The 26,542-nt window shown below is 55.9% G+C and overlaps 8 protein-coding genes and 3 non-coding genes across 11 annotated transcripts; 7 read left to right on the top strand and 4 right to left on the bottom strand.

Moving 5' to 3' along the window:
- Positions 1–129: 129 nt before the first annotated feature.
- B0H64DRAFT_320188 (glycoside hydrolase superfamily) lies at positions 130–1,230 on the bottom strand (the record flags this gene model as incomplete). The annotated part of the gene is made up of 1 exon (XM_062800453.1): positions 130–1,230. One exon carries the CDS (start codon positions 1,228–1,230, stop codon positions 130–132), a length of 1,101 nt encoding a protein of 366 aa, XP_062660390.1.
- Positions 1,231–2,172: 942 nt separating this feature from the next.
- On the top strand, positions 2,173–2,264 carry B0H64DRAFT_t65. The gene has a single exon. It is a non-coding gene; the product is annotated as a tRNA-Phe (tRNA).
- A 2,761-nt stretch (positions 2,265–5,025) lies between these two features.
- On the top strand, positions 5,026–7,846 carry B0H64DRAFT_111785 (uncharacterized protein). The gene is made up of 2 exons (XM_062797806.1): positions 5,026–5,697; positions 5,759–7,846. Exons 1-2 carry the CDS (start codon positions 5,306–5,308, stop codon positions 7,683–7,685), a joined length of 2,319 nt encoding a protein of 772 aa, XP_062660389.1. The 5' UTR covers positions 5,026–5,305; the 3' UTR covers positions 7,686–7,846.
- A 1,608-nt stretch (positions 7,847–9,454) lies between these two features.
- On the top strand, positions 9,455–12,689 carry B0H64DRAFT_111788 (neutral trehalase). The gene is made up of 5 exons (XM_062797807.1): positions 9,455–9,933; positions 10,001–10,064; positions 10,118–10,242; positions 10,306–12,047; positions 12,115–12,689. The coding sequence occupies exons 1-5, from the start codon at positions 9,754–9,756 to the stop codon at positions 12,260–12,262; spliced, it is 2,259 nt and encodes a 752-aa protein (XP_062660388.1). The 5' UTR covers positions 9,455–9,753; the 3' UTR covers positions 12,263–12,689.
- A 557-nt stretch (positions 12,690–13,246) lies between these two features.
- B0H64DRAFT_111926 (nucleophile aminohydrolase) lies at positions 13,247–15,395 on the top strand. The gene is made up of 4 exons (XM_062797809.1): positions 13,247–13,621; positions 13,695–14,678; positions 14,747–15,246; positions 15,309–15,395. The coding sequence occupies exons 1-4, from the start codon at positions 13,361–13,363 to the stop codon at positions 15,343–15,345; spliced, it is 1,782 nt and encodes a 593-aa protein (XP_062660387.1). The 5' UTR covers positions 13,247–13,360; the 3' UTR covers positions 15,346–15,395.
- Positions 15,396–15,859: 464 nt separating this feature from the next.
- On the bottom strand, positions 15,860–17,290 carry B0H64DRAFT_111845 (uncharacterized protein). Its single transcript, XM_062797808.1, has 3 exons — positions 17,002–17,290; positions 16,508–16,878; positions 15,860–16,450 (listed from the first exon to the last, which is right to left on the bottom strand). Exons 2-3 carry the CDS (start codon positions 16,850–16,852, stop codon positions 16,034–16,036), a joined length of 762 nt encoding a protein of 253 aa, XP_062660386.1. The 5' UTR covers positions 16,853–16,878; positions 17,002–17,290; the 3' UTR covers positions 15,860–16,033.
- Positions 17,291–19,477: 2,187 nt separating this feature from the next.
- B0H64DRAFT_t44 lies at positions 19,478–19,563 on the bottom strand. The gene has a single exon. It is a non-coding gene; the product is annotated as a tRNA-Arg (tRNA).
- A 704-nt stretch (positions 19,564–20,267) lies between these two features.
- On the top strand, positions 20,268–20,352 carry B0H64DRAFT_t66. The gene has a single exon. It is a non-coding gene; the product is annotated as a tRNA-Ala (tRNA).
- A 181-nt stretch (positions 20,353–20,533) lies between these two features.
- Positions 20,534–21,947, bottom strand: B0H64DRAFT_372301 (uncharacterized protein; the record flags this gene model as incomplete). Its single annotated transcript, XM_062802222.1, has 3 exons — positions 20,534–21,010; positions 21,064–21,389; positions 21,440–21,947. 3 exons carry the CDS (start codon positions 21,945–21,947, stop codon positions 20,534–20,536), a joined length of 1,311 nt encoding a protein of 436 aa, XP_062660385.1.
- Positions 21,948–22,935: 988 nt separating this feature from the next.
- On the top strand, positions 22,936–24,132 carry B0H64DRAFT_111728 (uncharacterized protein). The gene has a single exon (XM_062797805.1). It carries the CDS (start codon positions 23,136–23,138, stop codon positions 23,964–23,966), a length of 831 nt encoding a protein of 276 aa, XP_062660384.1. The 5' UTR covers positions 22,936–23,135; the 3' UTR covers positions 23,967–24,132.
- Positions 24,133–25,321: 1,189 nt separating this feature from the next.
- On the top strand, positions 25,322–26,160 carry B0H64DRAFT_111715 (uncharacterized protein). Its single transcript, XM_062797804.1, has one exon. The coding sequence runs from the start codon at positions 25,425–25,427 to the stop codon at positions 26,124–26,126; it is 702 nt and encodes a 233-aa protein (XP_062660383.1). The 5' UTR covers positions 25,322–25,424; the 3' UTR covers positions 26,127–26,160.
- The last annotated feature ends 382 nt before the right edge of the window (positions 26,161–26,542 follow it).

Genomic DNA, 26,542 nt, shown 5'->3' with positions numbered 1-26,542 from the left:
GTATGAAGGATATATATACAAGTTTTGTAATTACCTTGCCAACGCAAAATACCCGTACGATTAGCCACGAGATTCTATAACATCTTCGTGTCTAGCGCTCCTCGTTCGAATCTATCACAAACACCATATTTAAGCACTCGCCGGCACGCCCCTTCTCCTGCGCTTGCAGCCCGGCCCGGGCTTGTCGCCGATCAACTGCTTGAAGGTCTCGACCATGCCGTCGTAGGCCGGGTGCTTGGTGAAGTCCTCGAACCAGACGAGCGACGCGCCGTTGCCGGGGAAGACGTCGGGCACCCAGCTGAAGGGGTCGTAGAAGTCCCACAGGGTGATGCCGACGCAGGCCTTGACCTTGACGCAGGCGGTCACCACCTTTTGGTAGCACTCCTTCTGCCACTCGAGCTTGGTGTCGTTGGCGGGCATCTTGATGCGCACGTCCAGCTCGGTGAAGGCGACCTCGTCGACGAGCGCCGCGTACCCCTCGCTCGTCGCGATCAGGTCCTCCGCCGTCGGGTGGTTGTCGGCGTGCAGATGCGCCTGCATGCCCACGCCGTCGATGCGCACGCCGGCATCCTTGAGCATCTGCACGAGGCGCACTGCTCCGGCCGTCTTGACCGAGTCCGGCCGCTCGATGCCGTAGTCGTTGTAGTACAGCTTGGCGTCCGGGTCGACCTCGGCGGCGGTCTGGAAGGCGAGCTTGATGTACTCCTCGCCGAGCACGTTGTAGAAGACGCTCTTGCGGTAGGTGCCGTCCTCCTCGAGCGCCTCGTTGACCACGTCCCAGGCGTGGCACCGGCCCTTGTAGTAGCCGGCCACGCCGTGGATGTGGCGGACGATGACGCCGCGCAGCTCCTCGGGCGTCCACTCGGTCTCCTCGACCCAGGGTGCCAGCTGGCTGTGCCAGACGAGGGCGTGGCAGCGCAGGAGCTTGCCGCCGCGCTCGGCGAGGTCGGCCACGTAGTCGCCCTCGGTGAAGTTGAAGAGGCGCGGCTGCGGCTCCGCGAACAGCCACTTCTGCCCGTTGGTCGGCGTCGTCTGGCCGAACTCGGACGCGTCGTTGAGGATGGCGTCGTACTGCTCGTACGACTCCGGGTAGGGCGCCCGCTCGCGCTGACCCGGGGTGTCGGTGGCGGCGCCGAAGTAGCGGAGCCCGGCCTGCTTGGCGAGGTCGTGGAGCTGGGCCGTCGCCGGGGCGAGGAGGGTGGAAGCGAGGAGAGAGGTTGAGAGCTTCATGGTGGGCGGTGAGAAGGAGGGGGGGGGCAACCTGGGGATGGAGAGGGCGGTGAGGAGGGAGGGAAAGAGGTGGTAGGGGATGGCAATCTGGGGGAAGGCTGAAGATATAATAAACAACTCTCAGGTGCCTCCCCGCACGGCGCCAATACCGCGGGCCCGGGACAAGACCAGCAAGGCCATCATCCCATATTACCCACGACGGTCCTCCACAGGTTGGAGTAGCAATGATAGACGCGACGACTGCGCCAACCCCAAAATTGGAGTCGTCCGCGTTCAGCCGGACCAGTTAACCGGAAGGCCAAGCCCGTTGGCCCCGTCCCGGACGAGCCAACCCCGGGTAAATCCTCATGGGACGGCTATTTGTCGTTTGCCCATCCGGTTCATCGGCGTGATCGGGTGTTCATGGTGGGTGGCATGGAGCGGCCTGTACCTGCGTCGTAATTTCCCCCGCACGAGGTCCTCATGGCTGTTGGTGTTGTTGGGTGTGGGGGAATAGGTAGGTACTGAACGGCAGGGAGGAAGTTCGCAACCGCAAGTCGTCAGTGCAATGGCCCATGGGTGCTGAGTATGTTCGCCTTGTTCCAATTGGTAAGTTGCTTGCTTGCTCAACAAGAAATACCAGGTGCCAATAGGAAAGTCACTTACACACAACCGGTGTATGTCAAGTCTTAGGTCTTCTCTTCAGCAACTCCAAGTTTTCCCCCGCATTCTTCCACGTTGGCTCGTCTCTCGCTTGCTTCCCTCGCTTCTTTCGTAAATGAATCCACCAATCCGGTTGTCCGGAGAGCAGTTCCCGGGGCCGGCCTCCCGTGCCCCACCTGCACCGTTCCCGCTTCTCCATTTCATCAGTTTTCCAGTTTGTTCCACCAGCCCCAACCCCCCTCAACTCCACCCTTCCCTCCTGCATATGACTCGTATTTTCCTTGGATAGGCCAATCATCCGCGGGTTTAGCTCAGTTGGGAGAGCGTCAGACTGAAGTAAAACTTCGGGAATTCAAATCTGAAGGTCATGTGTTCGATCCACATAAACCGCACTCAAAAAGAGATGTGAAAACATCTCGCTTCTTTTTTTCATCTCTAGTCAAGAGAACCCTGCCGTTTTTTATGGGCTTTGAGTGCCGAATGCTCGCTGGCAAACGGAATCAACCGGTGCGCTGACTGTCCATAATGAAAGTGCATCGATTTGTAGGTGCCAGCCATAATGCCGCGCTTGAAAGAATACCTGAGGTAGATACCCGCACCTCACCTCACCTCTGTACGCGGGGGCTGCGCCGTTGGAGCTGATGGAACGAGTGGTGACAGAAAATGGCGAGATGACACATCCTGTGCCATTTCAGATGCGAGTCATCTTCCAACTATCCAACACGGTCAGGTCTGTTTTACATCGCGCCGGGGGCGGCTGCCTGAGGGGGGCGCTGATTTACAGGTGGGCGGTGCGCCGACTTTGTTGTCAGGTTGTGGACAGCCCGGTTGCGAAGACGGGCCAGTAGGTATACGCTCAGCACTGCCGCTTAGAGTGTCGCCATCCCAGCTTGTTTGCTGGTTTATGGCTGCGGCATCGAAAAGTAAGCCGGTGTAATTCGGCTGGTTGTCGTGATGCTGTCGGGGTACGGACATAAGGCGCCGTGGTGTTGTTCACTTTCCGAGCTTGGGGTGGGGGTCATTAGTAGATACTTGGTGCCGTGCCTCCCCGCTTGTGTGACGACAGCTCGCATGTTTTTGACGTTTCACGGCGTTGTCGTGGGCTGGCATCGAACCAACACCGCTCTGTTCCTGAAGAGCAGTATCGCTGGATGCGCGCAGAGCCACCCCCCAGAGCGGAAAAAGAGACATTTTAGGTATCATGTAAGCTCTTCCTCCCAATTAGACGTTACCTACCTACTACCTTAGGTAGGTACTGAGTTTCTCTCTTTCCGTTTCGGGGAGTAAGTGGTCAGGTACTAAGTCGTGTCACAACCTAAATCTCCAATAAAACGGGGATAAACGTATGACTTCGCTTTTTGATGGGAAAATAACAACCAACGGTTCTGGGGAGTTTTTCTCATTCCTTGCAGAGTTCATGCCGTTCGTTGCTTGCGGTACGGATATGAAGACGAGGTGGTGAATGAGAGTGGCCACCGTAAATACGGAATTTTCTCACACGCTTCGCATACCTACTGCAAAAAACAAGCTCTCACAAGTTGAGACTACCCCAGACTGCCCTCGGTGGCTAAGCTTTTCAGACCCACTGGGCGACGATGGCATGCAACTACATAAGCATGCGCACCATGGTAAAGCAGTCTGAGGATCCCCAGGAGCATGTGTTGGGTCGAGATCTGAATCCAGATTATGGACACAATTTTTGATGAGCGAACCTGCTTACCCTTTTCGTAACTCAAGGAGTGGCTTGGGCTGTACATGGTGTTGTGTTGGGCTGACGGTGGATGCGTGACTGAACGCTGACAGTCATTGATCGTCCCGCTTCCAAGGCAGCGTCGTGATATGAAACGGGCTCAGATGGTTGGGTCAACTGAGCGAAGAGAGTCGAGGTGTTTACGAGCCAGCCGTTGTGGCACTTTCCTCTTCTTTAATAATCCTGACGAATCCCGCTTCGGGCGATTGGAGAGAGCCGATACGAAAAAAGTACCTAGACCAAAAAAAAAGAAACGGTTGGTTCTCTCTGTGATTCCCAAAGTACAGATTACCTTACATATGGTCTGCTGAGCCTCAGTTGGCTCAAGCCTCTATTCTTGGCCGTTGATCGGCAGCGCCCTAGCGTGTACCCGTTGGCGCTGCCGTGATGAAGTGTGTGTAATAATGCAGGTTGAAACAGCGTTAAAAGTCGCTGTGTTTTGGTCGTCGAGGAGGCCCCCTCAAGATCTCTCGTCTCTCACAGATCGGCGGCTTGGCAAGAACTCTCCCGGATCGCCCCGGCGGCAGAGGCTTCATCTAAAAGATTTCATCTCGACCAGGAGGACAATTGTGCAGAGCCACGATACGATCCCCATACCGGTCCGAGACGCGGGCTCGGTGGCGGTTGGTCGGGTGTGGGGGCTTCGGCCGACGTTTCTGGCCAACTCTGATGTTGGGGGGATCAGGTGGCACAGTCCTCGGAGTGTTTGGTGCTGTGTTTCAAGGTTCGAAGTTCTGGAAGGACCATGTCCGAATCTGGAATATTCAAGAGCAGCTGAGCCAATCGGCATTTAGAAAACGGCGTTGGGGGCCCCAGCTTTCGCCCCACCGAAGTGCAGGCACACCAAGACTGCCCAAGAAGGTCTAGATCTACTGGTCAGCTTTCATCTCATCACTTCCATCCTCTTCACCAAACCGAGCAAACCAGACCCATCAGCCCGACCCAAACACAACATGACCACTTAACATCACAAAAAAAATCCATTGCTGCTGCCTTGAGCCTATCATCGGACTGCAGCAGGAGCGATCTTTTCTCGATCGGTTATTTCGTCACACTCAAACCCCCGGACCGTCCACTTGCCGCAGCTCGGGTTAGAAGCTTGACTAGGTCATGGATGTTATGAGATGCGAGATGTCCCACGGTTCCAAGGCGAGCCGTGAGGCTCGAACAAAGGGCTGACATGGGTATTGGGCGATCTACGATCCCTGCACCCCTGCCGGCCCGGGATAAGCTCCGGCCAAGCTCAACGGCCGTGACCACAGCTTGGTTGGGCTTAGAGGGTGGCGGGCGTGCTGCGTGGGCCCAGACGGCAGACGATGTCTGACGCCTTCTCTGGCGCCCTTTCCGAGGCTTGTTCACCACATACCTGCATGGGCCGCCACCTCCGCCTGCGCGGTCGACATGCTTCAAGTTTCCCCCAAGTCCGTTGGCCTGTCCGATGCCGACGCCCTGTGACGTATCCATCGAGTAGCCCGGCGAGCCCTCGTTGTTTCCGGCTCCATTACTGTCGTTGTTTTCAATTATCAACGCATCATTCATCTTCTCTCGGATCCATTTTCCGGGTCGCATCTGCATGCACACACAACATCCCCATACGCTCGTTACAAGCTGCCTGTTGCCGGCCAGCACAGCAAGAAACCAACTTCATCTCACACCAACCCGCCGGCTTCCGGGTCCTAAGTAATGGAGCGCCCCTCGCTCATTTCCCGAAGCAGTTCATCCCTCTCAAATCTACTCTCCAAGGATGAAAAGCCCCTCCTGCCTCACTCAGTCCGCGAGAGGCCCAAGCTTCGAGTACGGACAGTGCTGAGCCATTGTCTGTACCGGAGGCTCATCCTCTGGGCTGTTGCGGCCCTCCTTCTTTTATCCCTCGCTCTAACCTCCAGCAAGAGCGGCCTTCGCAGGGAAAGATTGCTCGATTTAGTGAACGCCAAGCCACACGGGGATGTGGGCGATGATGGTGTCAACGGCGCCAACAATGGTGAACCGAAAGTTGTCGTGGTGGTGACGGGTTCGGAGAAAACGCAGGCCCCGGTTTGGCGTGAAGGCATGCAACACTGGCTGAAGTTCAAGCAGTGAGCATCCCCAATATCCCCCCTCCTCCTCAAACACATGTAGCAACCTCTAACTTTACAGTCTCGACGGATTCTTCGTCGGCCTCAAGGCCCTCGTTCCTGCTGCGGAACACAAACCCGAGCACCCTAGACGAAAGGGAGAAAAATCACCGTTCCCACTCACAATATCGTACACAGGCCTGCCTACTCCCACCCCATTCGTGCCGCAGCCCGATTACGAATCGCCGTCATATACATCTCAACATCACAAAGTCCAGCCCTGCTATCTCGACAAGGACAACAAAATCCCCGTCCCGGACCTCTTCGCTTACAATGGTTTAGTCCAGGGCCAGGCAGAGCCCGTCATTGGCTCCCATAGCCTCTTGGGGTTGAGGGACGATGTCTGCTTCGATAGGTTCGGACGATACGGCCCTTACGGGTTGGGCTACAGGTTCGAGGAAGGAGGGGTAGAAGTTGGCATGGACACGGAGCAAGCAGGGAACGAAGCTGTGTGGGCCAAGACGGGCAAGATCAATTACGACACTATGGACTGGGGCGATGCGCAGTCCCGATGCTACGAATCCAACAAGGACCGTTTCGTCGACGCCAACTCCGCTAGTCAGCCATCCACAACCTCGTCAGCCAAACACCCCGAGCGAACCTTTTCACACAGCGAGCGCCCGAAGGGTAAAATATCGCGGACCGCCGTCGTCGTTCGACTATACACCGGATACCAGTGGACGCACCACGCAGTCCTCAACTTCCGCGCCATGATATCGGAGCTCGCTCTCAAGTCAGGCGGAGAATACAACGTCCATTTCCTGCTCCACGTCCGCGACGACAACGAAGCCATCTGGGCGGACCCGGCAACGGTCCAAAGAGTCCTCGACGACAACGTCCCGGCCGAGTTCCACGGCATCTGCACGCTCTGGTCGCATGGCCAAATGCGCCTCGTCTACCCCGGACAGTTCGGGCGTAGCTTCTCTAACCCCAGCGGCGGCGATATCCACGGCGTCTACCGGAGCGCCCACATGCCCCTTCAGTACTTCGCCCTGAACCACCCCGAGTACGACCACTTTTGGAACTGGGAGTTGGATATGCGCTGGCTGGGCAACTACTACGAGCTCTTCGACCGCCTCGGGAAATGGGGGAAGCAGCAGTCCCGCGTCGGAGCCTGGGAACGCTCCGCCAAATACTACATCCCGGGCTACCACGGCGACTGGGCCAACTTCACCGCCTTGGTACACCGCGAGACTGTTGCCAGTGGCCGCGGCGCCGTCTTCGGCCCTGTTGCTTTCCCCGGGCGCGTCCCGCTCCGCTCCGAGAGCGCGGGGCAGGGGTTCATCCCGACGGAGTGCGCCACGCGCGCGGACCCGAACTGCGGCGTGGGTGAAGACGCCGACCTGATCACGCTCAACCCGATGTTCGACGCGGAGGACTCCGGATGGGTGTTCTCGGGGGACGTGACGGGGTACAGCACGACGCTGCCGGTGCCGCCGCGGCGGTGCGCCATCATCACGGCGTCGCGCCTCAGCCGCCGCCTGCTGGGGGTCATGCACGAGGAGAACTGGCGCCTGCACCACAGCATGTTCAGCGAGATGTTCCCGGCCTCGGTCGCCCTGCACCGCGGCCTCAAGGCCGTCTACGCGCCCCACCCCGTCTCCATCGACCGCGAGTGGGACCTCGCCTCGGTCGACCGCGCCTTCAACGGCGGCCGCGACCACTCCAGCGGCGGCCGCGGCAGCCCCTTCGACCTGCGCAACGAGCACAACCACAAGGGCACCACCTGGTACTACCACAGCGAGTTCGCGGGACTACTCTGGAGGCGGTGGCTGGGCTATGCGCAGCACGACGGGCGGGGCCCGAACGGCGGTCGCTCCGGCGAGGGCGCCCTCAGGGGAGGCAAGGTGGAGGAGGAGAGGGCGAGCAACACGGGCCGCATGTGTCTGCGGAGCATGCTGGTGCATCCCATCAAGTGGGAGCATCCCAGTGAGCTCGAGGATTACTAGGAGGTTGCCCCCCCCCCCCCCCCCCCCCACTCTGCAGTACTGCAGTACCTCCAACCCCTCCCTCTCCCCTTCTATTTCTTTAGATTGTCTTGTGTTTCTCTTATTTTTCTTTTTCTCTCTGCATGTAATGACACGGATGATGGCGTTTGCGGGCTGCATTTTCGGCTGTACACTAGGGGTAGAATCTTGGTCATGGTTCGGAGTTGGGCTACAAGTAGGTTGGTGGCCCAGCCGGCCGGGCTCAATGCAGGGGCTGAGATGGCCAACCGGGCCGCCCTTGCGTGTGAAAGCGGCGTGGTCGGGGCCCGTTTCAAGCATAAAATTAGACCTTCGAAACAGGGTAACTAGAGCCGTCGAACAGATCGAACAGAGCTGAATCTGCAATAATATTTTGTTTTGACAGACCGTCAAACCCGTTCCGAAGAGGAGAGCGTTCCATTACGCCCGACCCTTCCGTTCTTCCACAGTTGACCCCCCACGCCCGCTCATCTTTAAAGATTACCTGAATTGGTCTAGTGGGTTGCGGGAAGATGCCAAGTCTCGTGAACCACGGGAAGCGCTTGGGAAAGAGGTCATGTGAAGACGGGGGCCAGGGAAGGAGGAAGAAATCCATTAGTTGAAGTTATCACAGAAAAATAGGTGGAGGAGGGAAAATAAGATCATTGTGTCACCGGACGTTGTTGTCTTTCCCAATCTCCAACCTCACCCCCCGGAAGCGGGATGAAACCGCGGGGTATCACACCGAGCTCTGCGTGGGTGCGCGGGGGTCCGTTGGCTGGAATGGTTGTCAACTTCCGAAAGCGAAGCTCCGATACCGCGCCAAGGGGTTCGGCGTCGAAAATACACCAGATGGTGTTTGTGGCTCGATATTGTAGGTATTTCAGATCCACCTAAACTTAACCCAAGATCTGGGGATTTCCATGAGGAAAAGGAACAGGAAGAGGATGCTGAAACAATGGGCAACGCTCCGTCATAGTGGGCCCAAGTCGCCTGTTAGTGCCGAGTTGCATTCGCAGCGTCATGATCCCCGCAGCCGGCTGCAACACTGAAGGTGGTAATCAATCCACTTGCAGAGGAGCCCTGGAGTTCCAAAGTGACGACACCAGAAACGCCGAGTTGGACATGGTTTGGGCTGACATTAAACTATGAATTTCTTACCAGAGACGACTAGAAAAAAACAGAAGACGATACATAGTTTGGTCGACGAGCTCCATTCCGTGACAGTCAAATTGTTTTGTTCGTGGGCCAAGAAATCGGATCTGCATACCAAGCTGCCTATCACCAAAAATATCGTGGGTTTGGTGGTTTGCCACCGGAACCCCACCAACATGGAACTCTCCAATCCAAACAGACCGTCTACTTTTCCTGTAGTATGTAGAGGCCCTCAACTTTCAACGTTACTCGTTGACTATCAGACTTATCTGGACCTTGACAGCTGTCAGGTGGCTGATAACGCTGGGCACATATGAAAACGGCCTAACCTCGAGAATTGGGCAACCTGTGTAAACTGGCTGTGACGCTATCCGGTCATCGGCGGATTGCAAGAACGGCAAAACCAACAACGCCAATCCGCTCTCGTCCCAAGAAACGCATTGCACACACCCACCAACAAGAAACCTCGAAACAGAACAAGTTCAGCCCTGTTTTCGCCCCAACCCAACCCCCTCGCCGAGCCCCATCGCTGTTTCCAGATTAGCGGTGCTTTTTAGGCCCCCGTGATCGAATCCCAATTTCGGTCGGTCCCTGGTCTTTTACTGTTGCGGTAAGTGGCACCTTGCGGACCCTGTCTCGAGCCTGTGCTCCCCCAATTCCCAACTTGGCCGACTCGGATGCAACACAGTCCACCGATTGTGAGACAAGTTCTCCCAGCAACGCCGCAGACCCCTTCTGCAGTCTTGTCCTTTCCTTTTCTCTTCCGACCAACACGCACAATACCGTGGAAACCCAATTCGATTCAGCGGATAGCGAGCTAAATCCCCGACGAGTAAAGCAGACACGAGCAGAGACCGAGCAGCTCTTCGTCTGCTCACCGACCACACTACCCATCGCCCCGCCGAGCTTTTTCACCATGCCCATTAACCCGGAAACCCAAATGGGGGGTCCGGCACCTCCTGCCCCCGGTGTCCCCACGAAGCGCGGGTCATCCGACGAGCTGCTGAATGTATACGACGACGCGAAAACCTACTATACCGCCGAAGACCGCCACAGGAACAACCGTGCCGGTCCTCGGACGCGCACTTACTCCCAGGTAGGCATCGCGGGGTTCCGGGGAGTGGGTGGGCATTGGGCAATTGCTGACGGGATATGCACAATAGAATGGCTTGCTGAAGCAGATGGAGCGGTTGGTTCTGGCCGACCCGCACAGGCGAGGGAGTCACGGTAAGAGCATCGCCGAAATGCTCACAGCCCACCTGCTAATAACGACCGCCCAGATGAGACCACGATTCCCCATTCTCGCCGCTTCCTGATCCAGGTCGAGCCGACACTCGAGAGTCTACAAAAACAGGAGGACACGGATATGAATATGCAAATCACCATTGAAGACGCCGGGCCCAAGGTGAGAGAGAACGCGGAACAAAGGTGGTCGTGTGATGGAACAAAAATTAACAGACAACCATAGGTCCTCAGCCTCCGCACGGCAGCCTCCAATGGCTACAACCGCTTCGACATCCGAGGCACCTACATGCTCTCCAACCTGCTACAAGAACTCTCGCTGGCTAAAGAGTATGGTCGGAAGCAGATCATCCTGGACGAGGCGAGACTCAACGAGAACCCCGTCAACCGGCTATCGCGTTTGATTCGGGACCACTTCTGGGAGGGGTTAACTCGGCGCATCGACGCTTCGAGCATTGAGATTGCAGCACGGGATCCCAAGGACTGGACCGACGATCCTCGGCCACGCATCTACGTCCCGAGAGGCGCCCCGGAACAATACGAGTACTACACAAAGCTGGCAAAAGAGAAGCCCGATATCCGGCTGGACGTGCAGCTGCTCCCGGAGAAGATCACCCCCGAGCTTGTCCGAGATATGAATTCGAAGCCCGGCCTGCTAGCTGTGGACATGGAGGAGGTGACGGACCCCGAGACGGGGGAGAAGAATTTGAGGGGCCGGCCGTTTGTCGTTCCCGGAGGGCGGTTCAACGAGTTGTACGGCTGGGATAGCTACATGGAATCCCTCGGGTTGCTAGTCCACGACAGGGTCGACCTCGCCAAGTCCATGGTGCTCAACTTCTGTTTCTGCATCAGGCACTACGGCAAGATTCTCAACGCGACACGGTCGTACTACCTCTCTAGGTCACAGCCCCCCTTCTTGACAGACATGGCCCTCCGAGTCTACGACAAGATTAAGCATGAGCCTGACGCGGCCGAATTCCTGCGGACTGCCATCCTGGCGGCCATCAAAGAGTACCACAGCGTCTGGGTGGCCGAACCTAGGTTAGACCCGGTTACCGGCCTCTCGCGGTACCGGCCTGAAGGCCTCGGTGTCCCACCCGAGACGGAGGCTGACCACTTCGTCCACATCCTGGAGCCGTACATCCAGAAGCACGGCGTCACCTTCAACGAGTTTGTCGAAGCGTACAACACGGGCAAAATCAAGGAGCCCGAGCTGGACGACTACTTCATGCACGACCGGGCGGTGCGTGAGTCGGGCCATGACACCTCGTACCGCCTCGAGGGCGTGTGTGCCGACCTTGCCACCATCGACCTCAACTCGCTCCTCTTTAAGTACGAGACGGATATCGCGCGCACAATCCGTAACGTCTTTGGGGACAAGCTGGTCATCCCAGCCGAGTACTGCGTCGGCGACATGGTGCCCGGTCACGTCGAGACGTCGGCCATCTGGGACCGCCGCGCCAAGCGCCGCAAGCTCGCCATCGACAAGTACCTCTGGAGCGAGGAATCTGGCATGTACTTTGACTACGACACCGCCAAGCGCCAACAGTGCGACTACGAGAGTGCTACGACCTTCTGGGCCCTTTGGGCGGGGGTTAGCAGTCCCAAGCAGGCTGCCGCCATGGTGACCAAAGCGCTGCCGAAGTTCGAGGCCGTTGGCGGCCTGCTGTCTGGCACCCAAAAGAGCCGCGGCGAGATTGGGCTCGAGAGGCCAAACCGACAGTGGGATTACCCCTACGGCTGGGCGCCGCAGCAGATGCTCGCGTGGACGGGGCTGTACCGGTACAGCTTCACCGAGGAGGCGGAGCGACTCGCCTACAAGTGGCTCTTCATGATTACTAAGGCCTTTGTCGACTTCAATGGCGTCGTGGTCGAAAAGTACGACGTCACGCGGCCCATCGACCCCCATCGTGTCGATGCCGAGTATGGGAACCAGGGTCTGGATTTCAAGGGCGTCGCTAAGGAGGGGTGAGTACCACTTTTTACCAGCAAGCAGGTGGACCAGAGTTCAGGAGGTGCTAACCAAGTGTGATAGATTCGGCTGGGTCAATGCCAGCTACATCTACGGCCTGCAGATCGTCAACGCCCATATGCGCCGGGCGCTGGGCACGCTGACCCCTTTCGAGACGTTTGTCAAGGCGGTTGAAGAGAACCGGGCCAAAGCACTTGCTGAGCTGGTTTGAGCGCCTTGGTTCGTCGACATTGGGAATGGGAATGGATTCCTTTGCACCCACGGCATCATTAGGCGTTTTGGGGAGATTTTCTTGCTCTCTATCTGCTCTCTCTGCCTCTTAGTGTGGAGGACCAGAGATAGAGTCTTGTCTAAGTAGCCTAGATTGTTGCATATTACCTGAGATGGCTGCACGAGGGGAAGAGGGGGAGGGGGGAGGTCACCAAGGCCCGAGTAAGGAGAGAAATCTGAAAAGGACATTGCCATGCTTGGAGGTGAAGGCAACGCCTCGGCAAGGTCACAGCATTTCATCGGTCCCTGTTAGTTATGGTTTAATAATGTTATGCAGGCATCCAACATATAGCTATTTAGGCATGCAGTTAGCCCAAGTCACACTCCAGAACACACACGTAACCTAGCACACTGGCAGTAAGGTAACCAAAGTCAAATTAAGGTTAATGAGGTGGTGCAAGGCTCATGTCCCTTCCATAAACCCCGATGTTCTGCTCATGTTTCCGGACTCCTTCCGGAACCCACTGTAACCCGGGTTTGTTCCGGGCGTTTGCAAACCACTGCAGCGGCAACCAACAAACAGGGCACGCCGATGAATAAAGCCCGCAGCGCCAAGCAACAATCCCGATTCCCCAGCGCCACAACATGCACGCTGCCCCGCAGCAAACGTGCCCCTCCAGAAAATTTTCCCCGCCATATATGGAGGGCTGCCGGTGCCCGTTCTTCGGCAACCGAAAAACCACTCTTAACTTTTAGAAAAATGGAATCATATTCGGGTTGCGTTTGCCACCGCCTGTTGCCTTTGGCCCTTTTCCCAAAGCGGTGAACTTCTCTGTTATTTGAGAGAGCTGTTCCAGGACCCTCTCTCATCCAATCCTATCCTTTGCCACTAAGCCAGAGAGAGAGAACCCGTGCTTTCGTCGCGTGGTCAACAAACAGGGTGTGACCGACTTCGGCACTCACTCTCCTCCACTCGAGTGTGAATTCCCTCGTCGCGGAACTTCCCCAGCAACAGAGAGAGTCGCTCTTTCGATCCAATTGAGCTAGCTCTTTGTGTAGCCTGTTGTTGACTTGAGATACCCCCTCCAAATCCGGCAAGATGTGCGGCATTCTCGGCCTCATCCTCGCCGACTCATCCAGTGCCGATGCTGCTGTCGACCTGCACGAGAGTCTCTACTACCTCCAGCACCGCGGCCAGGATGCTTGTGGCGTGGCGACGTGCGCGACCGGTGGGCGGATATTCCAGTGCAAGGGCAATGGCATGGCGTCCAAGGTGTTTGAGGATGGCAAGCGTGTTGCGGACCTGCCCGGGTACATGGGCATTGCCCACCTGCGGTATCCGACAGCGGGAACAAACTCGGTAGGTTTCGCTGTCTTGGGTGCAGTGTTCCGTATTGGTTATATAACCCGGCTGACAACCCCCCCTCCTCCAGAGCGCCGAGAGCCAACCGTTCTACGTCAATTCCCCCTACGGCATCTGCTTCGCGCACAACGGCAACCTGATCAACGCCGGCGAGCTGCGAGACTACCTCGACAAGGAGGCCCACCGCCATGTCAACACCGATTCAGACAGCGAGCTGATGCTCAATGTCTTCGCCAATGCCCTGAACGAGACGGGTAAGGCCCGTGTCAATGTCGATGACATCTTCAGCTCCCTGGCCCAGACATACGAGCGCTGCAAGGGCGCCTGGGCCGCCACGGCCATGATCGCGGGCTTCGGCATCCTCGCTTTCCGCGACGCTTTCGGCATCCGCCCCCTGATCATGGGCAGCCGGCCGTCGGCCACGATCGAAGGCGGTACGGACTACATGCTTTCGTCGGAGAGTATTGCCCTCCGGCAGCTGGGGTTCCGTAACTTCCAGGACATCCTCCCAGGCCAGGCCGTGTTCATCCAGAAGGGCGGCAAGCCGCAGTTCCACCAGGTCGCCGAGGCGCAAGCGTACTCGCCCGACATCTTCGAGTACGTCTACTTCGCCCGGCCCGACACCATCATGGACGGCATCTCGATCAACACCAGCCGGCAGAACATGGGCGCCAAGCTGGCCGACAAGCTGCGCGAGGTGCTGGGCGAGGAGGGCGTCAAGGAGATCGACGTCATCATCCCGGTACCCGAGACGAGCAACACGGCGGCGGCCGTCGTGTCGGAGCGCCTCAGCAAGCCCTTCTCCAACGGCTTCATCAAGAACCGCTACGTCTACCGCACCTTCATCCTGCCGGGCCAGAAGGCCCGCCAGAAGAGCGTGCGCCGCAAGCTGAGCGCCATGGAGTCCGAGTTCAACGGCCGCGTCGTGTGCCTGGTCGACGACTCCATCGTGCGCGGCACCACTAGCAGGGAGATCGTCAGCATGGCGCGCGAGGCCGGCGCCCGCAAGGTCATCTTTGCGAGCTGCGCGCCGCCCATCAAGCACCCCCACATCGTGAGTCTCTCTCCCTCCCAACCCTAGTGGGGTTTCGCACTTTCGCTAACATGCATGCACGCACGCAGTACGGCATCGACCTGGCGACCCCGCAGGAACTGATCGCGCACGAGAAGACGCGCGAGGACATCGCGCGGCACATCAACGCCGACGACGTCATCTACCAGGACCTGGACGACCTCAAGGCCGCCTGCATGGAGGTCACCCCCGGCGGCAAGGTCGAGGACTTCGAGGTCGGCGTCTTCTGCGGCCAGTACAAGACCGAGGTGCCCGAGGGCTACTTCGAGCACCTCAACCAGAGCCGCGGCAAGAAGCGCAAGATGGCCGAGGGCGCCGCCGCCGCCGCTGCGCACACCGCCGTCGGCAATAGCGGGCCCGTCAATGTTGCTGCCAAGCGCGCGCTGGTCGATGGCGGTGGTGTTGCGGTGCAGCCCGCTTCGGCTTCGGCTTCGGCTTCGGCTGCTGCGGCGGCGGCGGCGGATGGTGGTGGTGGTGGTCATGCGGAGCTGGCGAATGGGGAGGATAGGAATGCGGGCATGGCGAACCCGAATAACAGGCAGGATATTAGGTATGTTTATGCCATGCTACGTGAAGGGGGAGGGTTTGGTTACTGACTCTCGTGCTTTTTAGCCTACACAACTGGGCGAACGAGCCAACGCCGCAATAAATCCCCCCCCCCCCCCACCGGGGTGTTTGGCGGTTGACATCCTCTCCTTGAACCCACCGAACGAGCCCTTGCTTGAGACACTGTAGGAGGAGGAGGAGGTTTAGAACGGGCACATCCAATAGACGGGATAGAGAAAGGCCGGGTTCTGGTTGTTGTTTTTTTCTGGCTTTGGGGCTTTTGGTTTCAGGAGAAGGAAGGGGGAAGGGAGGTGGGGTATGGTGTTGTTGCTCGAAGAAAAGACCCGTTTCTGATCTGCCTTTGTCAACATAATGGGGGGCCTCGCCGTGGTATGTATGGACATGTATGGACAGGTGGGCGGGGGTTTGCTTCACCTTTTGCATCGGCAGCGTAGACGAGTCTTGGCGCTGGAAGAAGAGGGGATGAAAAATGTAAAATCTGTTTATGAATCTCCGGGGTTTTGGTGCAGGGTGTGTGAGGTGGTGTGTGAGAGGTTAAGGGGTGGTCTTGGGTAATCCGAGTTGTTAATCAAGATTTGGTGGTGGTGAGTTCTGGAGGGAAGGGAAATGGAAGCTTCATGGTTCGGGGTAAGGTCGAGTCCGTCAAGGGACGCCACTTGATCCAGAATCGCCCATGTCCTTCACATCCGGTCCGCGGACCCAAGCCAATGCCGCGGACAAGAGTGAGAAAACGGTATGCCGGAACTTCTTCATCAGCTTGAACGTCGTGTTCAGGAAGGCCGCGACCAGCATGAAGGGCGCCGAGATGACGATGCCCCAGACGACTGACAGAGGTTGATCAGCAATTTGGTCGAGTGGACAGAGTGAGAAAGCTTACCGATATTCCAGCATACATATCCTAATCCGAATTCAACTTCGCCGGCATCGTCTTTGGGAAATGTGGTGACGTTCAGGGTGAAGAAGGTGGCCATCAGGGAGAGTGAGGAATGCACGTTTTGTAAGTCGATTGAGTTTCTTTGACTCAATTTTGCCTTGGGGACTCGGGTAACACTTACGAAGAAGATGGTCATGAAGGTGAAGAACATGATGATGTTGCCTTGTCTGGATGTCGCTTCGGCCTGGCGACGAGCAAAGTGTGATTCCATCAGATTGGACTGGGCCTGTTTGAACTCAACCAGGTCTTGGAGCTACACAAGCGTGTCAACGATGGTGGACCCGACTATTTGAGAGGAGGAATAACTTACATATTCCGGATTGGTGTAGGCTTTCTGTTGCAGACTGCTAGCCTGGCCGAGCATGTGCTCATTCTGGGCGCGAGCTTCCCTCAACGACTGCCGGCGACTGTGGAAGCGCTCCATCTCCATCGGGCTTGAGAGGCTTGAGAGCGCCTCCTCCATCGCGTCTGAGAAGTCCCTCCACATGATCCGGTTTCCCTCCAGAATGTCCCGAAGACAGATAATACCATCAGTCGCGTTCTTGAGCTCGTCGACGAGGGCAAGTTCCTTCAACAGCATCCGTACGTCGATCATGTGGTCCGACACCTTGGCGAGGGCCTTGGTATACTTTGGGTCTTCGCGTGGTATGTCCATCAGGCCTAGGAGCAATCCCCGAAGGTCTTGGGAATGGGTGCGTTGTGCATCAGCCTGCCAGGGTGGATTAGCCCATCAACCCGTTTCCTCGGGGAGTTAGTTGGTGACAAACCGCCGTCTTGACTTGGGCTTCAACATGGGTGACAAACCCCATAGGTCCGGTCAGCAAGCAAGGCCGCACGATGTGCGTGAAAGCTTCTTCAAGGTTGAAGTTGCCTCCCTCACTTCCAGCCATATGATTAAGGACAAGCTGGATATATCCTGGCGGGGCCCTGAAGCCGGTGAGAATTACTGGTATCCCCATCCATCGGAGGACTAGCCGCAGCGGTTCCGAGGATGTTGTTGCTTTTGAAGACGCAATTTCGCATGGCTTCATCGGCAACGTGTCCACCCTCCGAGAGATCCGCTTGAACGCTGTCGCAAGTCGGGATGGGCGTCTGAAGTGCGGGAGCGGCATCCCCGTATCCATGTCGAACGGCACGGCTGTCGGTTGGTCTGGCGCGGGAGCTTCGAAGCGGAGATACTGGGTCTAGATAGCTGTCAATATCGCTTTCTTAACGTATACAAAATCCACCGGGTGTTGAGACCGAAACCAGCAGCCCTCCCGACATATCTGCTCCAAGAGGTCGCACGACCGAGGCGGTGCTGTGTTCTCCCCCTGCCTTCATGTTCCCACGAGAGCCATTTCGGTCCTTCTCGCTTGCGGTCGGTGCTATCAAAGCGGCCTTTCCCAGTACCTTTGCCGACTCTAGACCCCAAATCTTCTGCACTGTTGTCTTTGGTCCCGTCGGATCAGCGATAAGCTCACCAGGGTGGAGGTGTCTAGCTGACTGCCCACCTCCAGCTCATACATCTATGCATCTATCATTAGCTTTGTCTTTCTGGCTATATGTAAGTGCACTGCCACAGAAACGTACGTGGTCTAGCTCTCGATGAACCCAGACACCGCTGTTGGTACTGCTCTTCTCACCCTGAATTTGGTTCATCACTCTATCGAGGGTGCAGCTTTGGACTACTACTATACCCCCAGTCTTTGGCCAAACCACCAACACACATTCTTCCTCTTCGTCAGTTGCGCCGCTTTCGAAGGATTCCATCTAGACCAGAGCAGAATATGAAAGATATGATGAGTGCGCGCTTGTTCAGGTAAATGGGTACCTTGAGAAATCCCCGAGACGATAACGGGTCGGACAGGCAGGCAGACAAGCAGCAGCGGGGAGACACGGCTCGAAAGACTCCCGCAGCCCATCAGAGGACGACACCTGTGCGGGGTTTGGAGCTATTATGCAGACTGGCGGTTACACCGCACCATCGACAGCCTCACAGCTTAACTATGCCTGGAGGAATCCTCTAGAGAGTGCCCAGATGAACATTTATGCCTGGAGGACAAACCCCATCAATCCCACAGCGGCACCACTACCACCACCAGCCCGCCATGGAGACCTGTAGCTCAGGCTCGGCACCCCAGCCCAGCCCAAGTCTAACTAGGAACTACCCTAACAAATGACTAGCTGGCTGGCTACTAGGCTAGGAGGCGGGAGGATCGGACTAGGCTAGGTAAAGGTGGAAGAGAGATAGGAAGACAGCGTGTAGGGGAGGTGGCACCTTCAAGCATGTGGTAGAGGGAGAGACTAAGGGGTTATGTAAAGCTTATTTTGATGGGTGAAGTTTATTTGCTATAGAGTAGATTGATAGTTAGTATGGGACTCTTAGCGGTGCAAGGTAGGTATCTACGAGCCGGGATATATTCGCTCACGGCAACGAGCCCTCTTTCTTTAGCTTACAATCTTAAGTGGCTAATTTGTTGAAGCCGTTCCTTCCTCTAAGCTAGAGAGTGACCGCTCTAGAGGGCAAGAGCAGTTGTCTATCAGCTCCGAGGAAAGAGCGGACTGTGGATCGAGCTGATTAGGTGTCACGAACCAACCATATAACGGGACCGCGTGGGGCGCAGCAGGACTGCCCTCACCCAATCGGCTGGGAAGCCAAGACGCGGGGGCCCGTTGGGTAGCCCAGGGACGCTGGCTACCCGGGACAGGCGGTAGCCTTGGATCGCAGTCTACCACGAGCTACCACGGGTAGACTTGGGTAGACGGGCGACCATGAGCTACCACACACAGGACAGGTACAGAGATACCTGGGACTTAGATAGTATATAGTCACTCGTTCTGGAGAGCTCTGGGAGTTCTCCAGTTAGCAATCACAACTACAGTTCGCTACAAGCTCGAGAGCCTACTGTTGAGACAAGTCTTTGTTGTGCACCCTTTGGCTGCACCGAACCTACGCACCCTTGAGAGAATACCTTCGACCGATACTGAACCCTAACAGGACGGGTCCAGAGACAGGTTCGTCACATTAGGGGCTCTAAGCTAGCACGTGGCTAGCAATGTACATACCATTAGCCTCCGGCTTACTCGTCTAGAGCTGCTCTGTTTGCTCAAGCTAGGAGGAATAAAAATGAAAAGAAATAAAAGTAAAATAATAATAATAATAATAATCTACCTAGCTATTTGGGTATGTTCTTTCCCTCGGGGGATAAAAATAAACATTGCCCTTAGTAAAGCGGCGGGAATCAGCACGGAATACATTAAAAACTTAAATATTCTTAGCTTTCGCCCAAAAAATACTCGATCTCGCTGGGATTCGAACCCAGAACCTTTACCAGGTAGTTGGAACAACCGGAAAGTAACGCGCTGCCATTGCGCCACGAAACCAGTGACTTAATTTGTTGTTGATTGGAGTTGCGGAGTGGTAGCTTTAACTCTCGCTCGGTTCGCTCACGGATTTTTACATGGTGGGGAAAGAGGGGTGAATTTGGTGAGCTGCGGGGTCTGCCGCTGAGCCGCTGTGTCCGGCAAACGCCTCGTCGTCTTCGCATGCACGTACTTAGCTGTAACACTATTTGATTCTTGTCAATTTTTAAGGGAAAATAAAGAAAGAAAAAAACAGATATAGCCATCTCAGCGAATCTACCACACACACATATATATATATATCTAGGTATGAGATCTTAATTCCATACCTGATTAATGATGTGGATAATGTACATTGAGGTATTGATAGATTTCTCCGAAAATATTTTGGCGAGGCTTGGCGACTTTTGACAAAAATTTACCCTTGTCTTTAAATTTGTCAATGCCTCAGCGCACATTATCCGCATCATTAATACAACTACCTAGGCATCTGCCGCACATCGCGGAAGCGAGATGTGGAAGACTCTAGGGGATAAAAATTACTGAGAGTCGGGCTCTTTTTCTCTTTGTAGCAAATGAGCGGAGCAGCTCTAAGGGGAGAGTGTGTTTCTTAATACCTTATATGGTTTAGTTAGTTCCTTACATTACAAAAAAGCACACACACAGGTTACCCCACTGTGGTCGGATAATGCGTGGCCGCGCCATGCTTGCCAACAAGAGTCTACGGGCATATGGTCTAGTGGTATGATTTCTGTTTTGCAATGACCCATTGATTACAGACGGTCCCGCGTTCGATCCGCGGTATGTCCAACCAAACACCCGTGAGGGTATGACCAAGTGACTCTATTTTTGCATCGTCTCGCTTAACCAAACTCGCTTTTCGCCTTCTTTTTCTTTTGCTCCGTGTGTGCCGTCTATGAAGGACGCAAAGAGGGGTGGATGTGTCTACTATTTCCAACGACACGACCCAGAAGTTTGATGTCCAATAGCGTTAGTACGCGTCAATGCCATTATCCAGCCAGAACCCAAGATGCACCAACCGCCCTAGGTCAGTCGAGCCGTCTGGCTGTGCGCCCTCCCATTGGGTTTCTTCCAGGTCTCTGAGGATTTGATCAATGTACTCGCCTGCTCCGGACAGATGTAGGATATGGCCAATCGCACGGTGGATAGCCAGCAACCGTGGGGAGGGAGGATCGACTGCACGGTCGGCGGTGAGGTAGAGGGTGCGGGTCACAGGCACCACGCTATTAAAGAGGAGAGGAAGGCCGAAGCACTGAACGCTATAGGTGTGTGGCTCCGCATCGGGTACAGGCTCAAAGAATATATCGAAGTTGCCAAACCACCGATGTATTTCGAGGGTGAGCGTTAGGGCATTTTGCGGCCTATCGATGTTGACCCCTTCAATTAGGTGAGCAACACCGTCATCGAACATGTTGAGTATCGTCAGTGCGGCCTGCTTCGCGGGATCCTAAGCAGGGTTAGATAGTTCAGTGACATAAAACGCTTGCTAGTCTGACGTACCAGTTCCTTCCCCTTTCCGAGTCTCGTCAAAGAGTGCGGAAGGATGTGGGCCACTTCTAGGTGATGGAACGGCAACGACTCATGTTCGAGCGGAGCATCATCGTCGTCTAGAGCGGTGCTAGTGCCCTTCCGGAAACGGCGAGACGCTTCCTCCTTATCAAAGCTGCGTGACACGACACAGCGATGACGGTCGCGTATGAGGCAAGCACCACGCAGAGCCGATAAGCGATCTGGGGTCCCCGCGAACTCGCCTCCGCCTTGTAGTCTCACGATGGCGGAGTGAAACGCTGGAGTCGGCTGAGGAGTTTTTCGGGTTGAGGCCTTGACTGGATATACGTCAGTTTTAGACTTGGAGAGGCAAGGTGACACGGCGTACTGGGGAGGAAGAAGTTGTCGAACAAGTAATCCGCAAAACCGAGAAAGCTGGAGCGGACATCTTGGTTCAGTTCGCTTGCGACATCTTCGCTGTCGTCCATAGACAATTCTAAGGAGCGGAAGAAAGCTCGTAGGAAGTTGTCCTGTGAGACAGGGGAGCACGCGTAGTCGTATGTCAGACGGATAAGTTGAGCACGGTTGTATTGAGGACTGGTCTGGCCGCCGCTACCAGCACCTCCGCCAACCGCCCTCACGGTTCCGGCTTGGCCGTCAAAATGGTCGACGATGTCGTAAAATTTGCGTCTGGCTCGATCGCGCGCGGCCGGATCCAAAGGCGGCTCAGTGGAGAAATTGATGATGCCTTCAAGCGATGACTGATGGCGATGGTGGGGCGAAGATGACCTCGTTTGCGCGGGCGAATCCAAAGGCGACCCAGTGAAATCGATGACGCCTTGAAGCGCTTCTCGGGCGCGATCATGATCAGTTAAAGACGGCCCAGTTTGCGCCATTGTGGTGGTTTTAGGTGGGTGTCGAAAGGTTGTGTAGTTCATGAAAGAGAAGAGGTTCGAGCGCAGGAGTGAGGGACCCTGATGGCTGGTGGGTGGGCCCTTGAATGCCAGTATAACCCTAACCCCCATATCGTCGCCATCGAAGGACGGCCGACTGAACATCTCCTGTATAAATGGATTCACATGAACAGTTTAGTAGTGCGAGAGTCACAACAGAAGGTAGCTGTGTATAAATGCCTAGTTCCTTTTTTACAGTTTCTATATCTATATTTCTTCTTTCCTTCTTTATTCTTCTTCTTCCCTGTTCTCCTCCCTCCCTTTTCTTCTTCTAACGGCTCTTTTTCTTGTTTCATGTTCTCCTTCTTACCTCTTCTCTCTTCTTTCTCTTCTCCCCTTTTCCTTTTCTTCTTCTTTCCTCTTCTCCTTCTTTCATCAAGTTCTTTTCTACGATCGCTTGCAAAGACTATCGGATTGTAACAACTAACAAGAGACGCCAGTACGGTTCGAAGTTGATACCCGGACACCCTAGTTGAGTCGTGGGCATTATATGCGCCGTCGAAGTTGAATGCTGAGTTGACAAAACGTGCCAGAGCCCGGGGGAGGGTGTGAAACGTAATACGGCTGGTCTGGGTGTTAATGGACTTCCTGTTCCTGTGATGCATCATCCCGGGCACCTTAGCAACCGGAACATACTCTCGGCCCGAGCCGCGGCACGGAGTGACCGTCTCGGTTAGGCGTGATGTTGACTGGACTTAGGTAACCTCGAAATTGCCCTAGTTTTGGTCACTCATGTCCACATGCCCCAGCCAGAGCAATGCGGGTCCCCGCCAATCCCCGAGCAGTCTCCGATGGGTATGAAAGACTCCGAACAACACCGGTAAACTACGAATACTTGTATCGACAATCAAAAATCCCATCATGGGTAGATGTAGGTACCCAGGGGGTTGTGTGCGTATAACAGCGATAGCCGGGCCACATCGATTCCCAGGTTCTTCGGATACAAGAGGCAGCTTGACATGGTTTGCGGGGCTCCTTTTCTGGGCGCCAAGGCCAACCCCCGCTTAAACCATACAGGCAGTAATCGAAAACGCCGTGGTGGACCTCACCTCGTCGCATCCAACTGGGAACCCAAATCGACAAACAAATCTCGACCTCAACTTCACAACTTCGCATATCATTTTGGATGCAATGAACCTCGTCGAACGAGTCCTTTCGTGGCTCCCTCCCAAGCTGAGGCGCAAACTCTGGAGGCTACGCAGCCGCTTGCGCCAGCCCTTCACTCCTCTCGAGCTACGCCGATCGCTGGGCACACTGCGCATGATCCACGCCGATGGTTTCCACGAATCCTTCCCCACCGCGCGTGCTTGCCTAGATCTTGCGCGCCTCCTCTTCAAGCTGCCGTGGTCTCACCCGTGCTGCCTCCCGCCGCCGCCCAGCGAAATCATGGCCTATCCACATCACCAGTACTTTCAAACACACCACGCCGCCCTCCTCGGCGAACGCCTGCTGCCCCTCTGGCGCTGGCGCGACACGGCACCGCGCTCCTTCTTCCGGATATATGAAACCTTTTGCGCCAGCCACCACGAGTACATCGGGTACGAGACCGAGTATTTCTGGTACCGCAACGACCCGGCCTGGACACCCGAGATGCTGCCCGACCCGCGTGAGTTCGGAGTTCTGGCCGCAGGCGAGGAAGGCGAGCGGCAGCTCGCCGTGCTCGCTTCGACGGCAGAAGCCCTGGCAGACGCCTTTAACTGGCGCTATATGTACGGCTTCCGGAGCGACCGCGAGCACGTCGAGCCGTCCATACACGACCCGCCGCGCGTCTACAAGACCGTCTTCAAGGGGCCCGCCTGGGCTGCGTCGGTCCCGCGCCTGCCTACCTTTTTCGAACTCGTCCCGGTCGACCCCGAGTGGATGGCTAAGGGTAAAGACAACGTGGTTCATTATTCCGGCGACTTGTGCCCCTTCTGGAAGCGCAACATTTTTGCCGAGACTTCCTCGCTGAGGACCGTATAGCTGTGTCTGATAAGTCGTTCCTGAACTTTGCCTGTACCGATGAAGACCGGCCTTGATTAATGTGAAGCCGGTCAAGCTTAGACCCTAGGCCGAACTCCCAATTCACCGAGTTACGGCCCTCAAAAATAACTGTACCCTGCTCAATGCTGTCCTCCAAAAGGCTCTGCCTATGCTCGATGAGAATGAAAAGCCTCACGTCGTTGTTGACAGGGGTTGCTCTTCTGTCCACACGCGGAAGCGCCGTGGCCTGGTAGCAACTCAGCTGCTGCGCTCTGCAATTTGCCAAAATATATAGAGTAGGGCCGTAAACGCGTTTCGTTAGCTAGAAATATGATCTATGACGCGTTGGCGGAACTTGGGGTTACAAGGCGAATGCCAGAATCATACCGCGATGTTGATGAAGAACGGAACTGAGAAACGGAATAGGAAATACATACTGAACGGGCACGGAATACACGTTCTGAGTAATGCTGAGTCATCAATTTGGAAAAAGAGGCAAATCACCAGGTCCAAATTTACGTTTTCGCCCTTCTACAATAATGATAGCCTTTAGTCTTCGCTGTTGTTCAAAGGGTGTCTTCAAAAATACTAGAACCTCCACGGAGTCTCACGGCACAAGATGTTGCCACACCAGTCCCACCGAGGCGGGCTACCAAGCCGAGTTCCGTTTTGGCCATTGGAGTAGGATGAGCAGACAACTTATTGGGCTGCGCCCTCAGGTGTCTCCTACACAATACAAGCACACAGTCGAGTCCATCCATCCTCTTTCCCTCAAAGACCGAGGAACGACACAGTCAGAAGGTCGATTGGAAAAAGTCAGCACAAAATAATGGTGTCGGCCACACTGACTTCCCAATTTGGCAGGTGCACCTCTTGTGTAAGTGCCTCGACTAGCGCCGTGCTTGGCGGACCATTTGGCAAGGGCGATGTGTTTTGCCTTCCTGCTTCCTTCAAGCCACAATAATAAAGGAACGGGGGAATTTCCTTCCACAGCACCTCACGGCCGACCACTCAGTTGCTCCATCAGCCGAGACAAGCAATGCAGCTTGACCGATGCATTACCGCATTTGATACAGGATACGACATAGTTAGGCGGGACGATACGACAGTGGTGGTTATCTTTGTTTCATTTGGGACCTCGCACCTGTCACAGCGGCATTTATCGACTGGTGTGTGTAACCACAAAAAATGCCGGCAACCGAATAACTATCGGATTCCAAACCAAGTATTCAGCCCGGGATGGATGAAATGAACAGGTCGGTTGTGTCATGAAGCAACGAAATCCAACAGAGAAAAATTCTCGTTTGTGGATCAGGGCATATCCATACCAGTGGGCCGGGCTCTCGATTTTGTTTGTCAAGGCCAAGATGCCCAGCCTACCGTTCGGGAAGGAGATGAAGCTTCCCAACCGCCCACGCGAGATGGCGATACCTCGGTTGCGCGAGCCGCTTGAGTACGATGGCGGCTCGGACTCGACCGCTGATAAGCGCACAAACCTACCATGCAATGGTGTGCACAGCGCCGCGAGGACGGCGTCGGGCAGTGCCGGCAAACTTCGAGACCTTTTGGTGTTTGTTGCCCCTCCGTTGCACGCCTTCGAACCCGCCCTCGGGCCGTCTGCAAGATGCTGCGCCGGTGTTGAGGCAAGGAATCATCGGCGTCGCCTGTTGTCTGGAATTTCCGGCTGAACGGTCTGGCCGCCGGGCGGTACCTGTTGGCTCGCTGGGCTCTCCTGGCACGGGGCTGGTGGACACCAGTGACAGACCAGACACGCCCTGGTCCCCGCACCTTCTGGTTTGCGAAAGAGGCGATTCGGCGGCGGCGGCGAATCCTACGTGCCTACCCAGCCCTCAGCTGCTCGATCCCGACAAACAGCGAAGCTCGGTGGGGCGAGCGAAGCTTCCCACGCCCACCTCGGCGCCGCTTGGCGGACAACGGAGCCGGACCGCGCCAAGCACTCTCGGCGGCATTCAAGACATAACACGGCCTATCGAACCAGTCGGATTTCGATTGCGAGCTTGCCAAGGGGCTGGGCATGGTTGCTTTAGGAAGTTCTCCGTGTGGATGGCAAATCCTTGCCAGCCTCGAACCAGCTTCTCCAGACCCAAAGTGCAACCGCCAAACCTCGAGCCGTTGCAGGCTGCGTCCTGGCACCCCTAGCCAAGTACAGAGCCAAGCGGCAGTTCCGCGTCGGCAAAAGCTTCGCTCAAGCCACCGTCTCAGCATCCTCAAGATTGACACGCCAAGACGAAATTCGAATTCATGCTGTTAAGGAGAGAACGCCGTGTAAGAGGTTCACGATTAGCTACACTAGACTCGGACAGAGCAGTTATCCGATCTCTGCCATAGCGCCGGGGACATTCCCCACCCATCCCTTCGCGTGATCAGCAACATGGAGGGTTGCGAGATACAACCCTGCTGCCCACTATCACTTGGCACTCTTGAACCCGTCTTGGAAGGTGGCAAGCGTTCCAAGACTTCTGCACTTTCCAGAGATGGCCATTCCTCCCTTCCGCATGGTTCGTTTGTTCGGGCCCTGCACGAATCGCCCGCCTGGGTCCCCGCGTCTCCATCCC

Source organism: Chaetomium fimeti (genome assembly GCF_033439085.1).
Source record: "Chaetomium fimeti strain CBS 168.71 chromosome Unknown B0H64scaffold_3, whole genome shotgun sequence".
NCBI classification, from domain to species: Eukaryota; Fungi; Ascomycota; class Sordariomycetes; order Sordariales; family Chaetomiaceae; genus Chaetomium; species Chaetomium fimeti.
Note: the sequence above shows the minus strand (reverse complement) of the source record. Positions and strands in the feature narration are given on the sequence as shown.

What these genes read in the sequence shown, in the direction of transcription:
- B0H64DRAFT_111785 (XM_062797806.1), top strand. Translation starts at nt 5,306, where the DNA reads ATGGAGCGCCCCTCGCTCATTTCCCGAAGCAGTTCATCCCTCTCAAAT. An exon ending in CACTGGCTGAAGTTCAAGCA is followed by an intron (nt 5,698 to 5,758) that starts GTGAGCATCCCC and finishes CTAACTTTACAG; the next exon opens with TCTCGACGGATTCTTCGTCG.
- B0H64DRAFT_111788 (XM_062797807.1), top strand. Translation starts at nt 9,754, where the DNA reads ATGCCCATTAACCCGGAAACCCAAATGGGGGGTCCGGCACCTCCTGCC. An exon ending in TTGAAGACGCCGGGCCCAAG is followed by an intron (nt 10,243 to 10,305) that starts GTGAGAGAGAAC and finishes AGACAACCATAG; the next exon opens with GTCCTCAGCCTCCGCACGGC. An exon ending in AAGGGCGTCGCTAAGGAGGG is followed by an intron (nt 12,048 to 12,114) that starts GTGAGTACCACT and finishes CAAGTGTGATAG; the next exon opens with ATTCGGCTGGGTCAATGCCA.
- B0H64DRAFT_111926 (XM_062797809.1), top strand. Translation starts at nt 13,361, where the DNA reads ATGTGCGGCATTCTCGGCCTCATCCTCGCCGACTCATCCAGTGCCGAT. An exon ending in CGACAGCGGGAACAAACTCG is followed by an intron (nt 13,622 to 13,694) that starts GTAGGTTTCGCT and finishes CCCCTCCTCCAG; the next exon opens with AGCGCCGAGAGCCAACCGTT. An exon ending in CCATCAAGCACCCCCACATC is followed by an intron (nt 14,679 to 14,746) that starts GTGAGTCTCTCT and finishes GCACGCACGCAG; the next exon opens with TACGGCATCGACCTGGCGAC.
- B0H64DRAFT_111845 (XM_062797808.1), bottom strand. Translation starts at nt 16,852, where the DNA reads ATGGACATACCACGCGAAGACCCAAAGTATACCAAGGCCCTCGCCAAG. An exon ending in CCTACACCAATCCGGAATAT is followed by an intron (nt 16,451 to 16,507) that starts GTAAGTTATTCC and finishes ACGCTTGTGTAG; the next exon opens with CTCCAAGACCTGGTTGAGTT.
- B0H64DRAFT_111728 (XM_062797805.1), top strand. Translation starts at nt 23,136, where the DNA reads ATGAACCTCGTCGAACGAGTCCTTTCGTGGCTCCCTCCCAAGCTGAGG.
- B0H64DRAFT_111715 (XM_062797804.1), top strand. Translation starts at nt 25,425, where the DNA reads ATGGCGGCTCGGACTCGACCGCTGATAAGCGCACAAACCTACCATGCA.